The sequence below is a fragment of the Marmota monax genome, unplaced genomic scaffold, assembly GCF_021218885.2.
Source record: "Marmota monax isolate L192 unplaced genomic scaffold, Marmota_monax_Labrador192_F-V1.1 WCK01_AAM20220418_F8-fsc00056, whole genome shotgun sequence".
NCBI lineage: Eukaryota > Metazoa > Chordata > Mammalia > Rodentia > Sciuridae > Marmota > Marmota monax.
Window position 1 is genome coordinate 12,420,253 of NW_026695212.1, and position 3,979 is coordinate 12,424,231.

General features: G+C 38.1%; 1 protein-coding gene across 2 annotated transcripts; it reads right to left on the reverse strand.

Moving 5' to 3' along the window:
• Window positions 1-634: 634 nt before the first annotated feature.
• Window positions 635-3,758, reverse strand: Bbs10 (Bardet-Biedl syndrome 10). Of its 2 annotated transcripts, none has more exons than XM_046430604.2 (2): window positions 3,472-3,758; window positions 635-3,159 (listed from the first exon to the last, which is right to left on the reverse strand). In XM_046430604.2, exons 1-2 carry the CDS (start codon window positions 3,654-3,656, stop codon window positions 1,179-1,181), a joined length of 2,166 nt encoding a protein of 721 aa, XP_046286560.1. In that variant the 5' UTR covers window positions 3,657-3,758; the 3' UTR covers window positions 635-1,178. The 2 variants fall into 2 exon arrangements, with proteins under 2 accessions (XP_046286560.1, XP_046286559.1); XM_046430603.2 differs by having other exon boundaries at window positions 3,537-3,667.
• Between the last annotated feature and the right edge of the window lie 221 nt (window positions 3,759-3,979).

Here is a 3,979-nt window from a genome sequence, read left to right on the forward strand (position 1 = left end):
ATCCATTAACCTTTGATGAAAACTACATGATGGCACAGTTCATTCAGTAGTTAGCATAGCATTTGGCATATAGTAAGCACTTAGTAAGAATTTTCTGAATAAATACCTCAGAAACATGTACTTAGGGGAACAAATTAACACTGTTCTATTTCACAAGTACTTCTGAATACTCAGAATACACAAAGCACTGTCTTTTGGGTGTCACAAAGAACTAGTAAAAGGATACTATTTGTATATACAGCTACTTCACAGTACTGTTTTTATTCATAAGCTTTTACAATAAAATTAAAGATTTGTAAATTTGAATTAGGAATAACTGTAGAATTATTTGTTACTATTTAACTCCATGTATACAGCAAATACAAGAAAACCCAAGTTCTTAAGAGGCAGAAGAAAACCACAATATGGATTTCATATCTTTTCTGGTATTAATTTTTTTGTGTGGTGAAGGGGATTAAGTCCAGGGCCTCACCCATGCCAGACAAGGGCTTTACCATCGAGCTACATCTCTAGCCATAATTTTTAATTACATAAAGAAAACCACATTTTCACTGCATGATTCTATTCCTGGTAACATGTTCAAAGGTGCATGAGTGGTGAAAATCCAAGTTTCTCCAAATAAAACAGAAATTAATCAAGTGGCACATGAAAGTAAACCTAATTTTATTTATATCCTTTTAAAAGGACAACTGTGACTTTTACTTACTGCTTTACAAATTAGGAGTACATAAAATTATTTTAACTGAAGTAAATAACATGTTTACATGTTTACAAAAAATTAAAGTTAAGGTAGCATTTGAAGACCCCTTCTAAATTTGAAATTGATTCTATGAAATAAATATAGGAAGGGGAAAGAGAATAGAGAAAAAATTCAGAAGTGAAAACTCTCAAGAAACACACTCATTTAAAAAGAATAACACAGAGCTGAGATACAGAGACATGTAAGGGAAAGAGACACATTTAGCTGGAACTCTATTTCTGCCTTAGTTTAGTTCCACAAAGTAATTTAATATTTGCATATGAATGGTCTGATGACTTTACTATATTTCTTCAAAAAAACTTATGAAGTCATTCTGTTTCCCTAATAGAGTGAACTGAATTGAGAATGAGTAGTTACATGCCTGCTTTACTTTATGCCTTGAGCTGGATTAAAAGTTGATTAACAAAAAAGTCCAATATTAAAGTTCATCTTCTGAATCTTGATCATAAATTTTCTGAGGTTGCCTCTTGATACTGATCACCAGATCAATAGTTAATATTTTTGTCAAACACTGAAGAACTGAAGTTAGCAACTGGTATTTACCAATTACTGATTCCAAACCCGCCTGACTACTTACCATGAGTTGATTGGTTTGCAGTGCATGGAGAGTTCTCAAATATATTTGTGGGAAGCTGTAATTTACTTTCTTAGTCTTAAAAAGGATTTTTGGAATGCCTAACAGTGCATTAGCAATTAATGTACTAACCATGGCCTCTTCTGATTGCTGGCATGTTTTGGCATAGTTGAGAAGATAGTAATGTAACAAGATCTCAAAATTACCACCCACTGGCAAAACACTACCTGCTGGCACAGATGAGGAATGGTAACTCTGGGAAGTACACAAATCCAATGACTTATATCTCACTGGTAACTTGCTCCCTGTTCTAGCAATTTTTGTAACTTGTAAATTTTCATAAGAAATTTCTATTCTAGTGTTTTCAGTTGTAGGATTACCAGTTAAATTATTATCAGTTAATAGTTCATAGTCATCAATTATTCTGTTTTTTTCTGGAGACAAACACTTTAGTGTATCATCTATTTGGAAAGTATTTGTTGGTGTCAGTTTTGGTGTTGAACATGGAATATGTGTTTCTAATCCTATACTTGAAATTACCAAATTTGAATATACGTTTAAATATGCCTGAGTTTTTTCCAATTCATCTCCATTCTTTACAACTATATCTTGATATGGCCTTTGTATGGAGTGATTACTAATTTCAGGTAACTGGTTACTTTCTCTAATATTTTTGTGAATAAGAGGACTTGATGTGTCATTTTGGTCACTGGCTTTTATTACATAATTTAGATCAAGGTCTTTAAATAACTGCCGAAGCATTTTGAATGCTCCATGTAAAGCACTCTCGTGTTGTTCAACCAAACCCTGCACTGGTCCACAAAGAACTATACAGTGTGGTATAAATGTACATGTGCTAATCAAGCCAAGATGAACATACCTTTTGGATCTAAGAATAAAAGGTTTACAAAATTTCACCAAAGCAGTGTTAGAAATTTCGTACCATGAAGAGGCCTCTGGTAATACAAATGGAGAGATACCAATGATCCTTTGGATGAGAGAAACTTCTTCTGATGATAAACACTCCACCACTGATATGCCACTCAGTCCTGCATAATATATAACTAAATCTGGTTGCTTCACACTAGATAGGAGCAATTTTACATTCTGACTATGCAAATGTTTCATTATTGCTTTTGTCCTTTCCATAATCCAAAACTGAGATGTCTGAAATTGTGCTTCTGAACTTAGAATAAATTCTGATCCAGAAGCTGAAAAAAGAGGCTGAATGATTTCTGTTACTATCACCATTCTTATGTCACCATCTACTGGGCAGTAAACAGAAAAATCTCTTTGAAGCAAAAGCCCATCTATGATCCTAGAATCTGAAACAGGAAGGCCAGTGACGCCAACGTTCAGCTCTATAAAACAGTCATCCACTAACTCAAATACTTCAGTCTCACTTGTACAGGTCATACACTTGAAAAAGTAGTCACACATCAACTGTGAAATAAATCTGTGGTTATTTCTTCCCACTCTTCCACAAAAATACGCTTCTAACAATAATTCTAAAGAGCTCCGACACAACGTTCTCTCTTTAGCAGATGAAGAAAAGATGGAAAGAAAGTGTCTACTTAAGTATTGGTCCATAATACAGTCTAATATTTGTGTCTGAAACATTAGCAGAGCTTGGGAAATACATTTCCACTGACAACAATTTTTCCAATGCCTTTCATGGGTCTGAATATTTCCAGAAATCAAAGAATTCTTCTCTTTTTCTGCGACTGCATTAAGTCCTCGGAGTAAATGGCAAAGAAAGATAATGAATGTTTTAGCACCATCTCCTGTTTTTTTGAGATGACTGGAGACACATGTCAATACAATCCTGCACAAATAAAAAGAAAGAAAATCAGATTTTCAGAACACTGGCTTCCTACTTTGGAATCAAGTTATAAGTTGTGTTTTCATTGTTATAGACAAAAGAATACTGTCCCTTTGATTAAAAGTTATTTCGTTATATTCCCAATTCCAGATTCTTGGAAGTGGACAAATACTCCTCTGGGCAGCGCCCTAACCCCGAGCATACGCTGGTCTCAATCGAGTTCATTTTTCTAGGTACACAACCTCAGGATGGGGCATGAGTCAAGGAGACCCTGTGGAGGGCCTAACTTTGGGCAGGAGGGCGGGACGCCGATACCTGGCTATGGGATGCTCTAAGTGCAGCGCCCCCAAGAGGCGGCCTCCATCCCGGCTGAGCATTACCTCGCCGGTGGGCTTCGTACACAAAACCTGCCGGCCCTCGGGCCCTACGCAGCGGCTCACGATGGTTTCCAGCACCTCCACCACCTGCAACGCCACCTTCACAGACCCCGCTGCAGCCATGGAACTTAGGGTCTGAAGGGCTTTCACTGGCCAGCAGGAGGAACAGCGGGTCGGACCAAAGAGCTTGAGGCGCGGCCGGAAACGGAAAAGGCGGGAAGAAAACAGGAAACCAGGCGCTCCAGTCGGAAGCCGCGGCAGGTCGGCTTCTCGGGTGAGCGAATCGGCTGCAGTTCGTCTCGCTAGGCAGAAAGCTTTGCGTCCTACGTAGTTGGGTCACCGGGAACCTTCCTTCCGAAATCTACTCCGCAGAAGGGCTGAGTGACGGAGAGAACAGGTGCTGCAGGTTCAACTCCTTTGATTCTCTCGCACTCTCCCGCCATAAA

Excerpts from the sequence above, each read along its gene's own strand:
- Bbs10 (XM_046430604.2), bottom strand. The coding sequence starts at position 3,656 with ATGGCTGCAGCGGGGTCTGTGAAGGTGGCGTTGCAGGTGGTGGAGGTG. Across the intron at positions 3,160-3,471 it reads TTAGAGCATCCCATAGCCAG|GATTGTATTGACATGTGTCT; the intron begins GTATCGGCGTCC and ends TTATTTGTGCAG.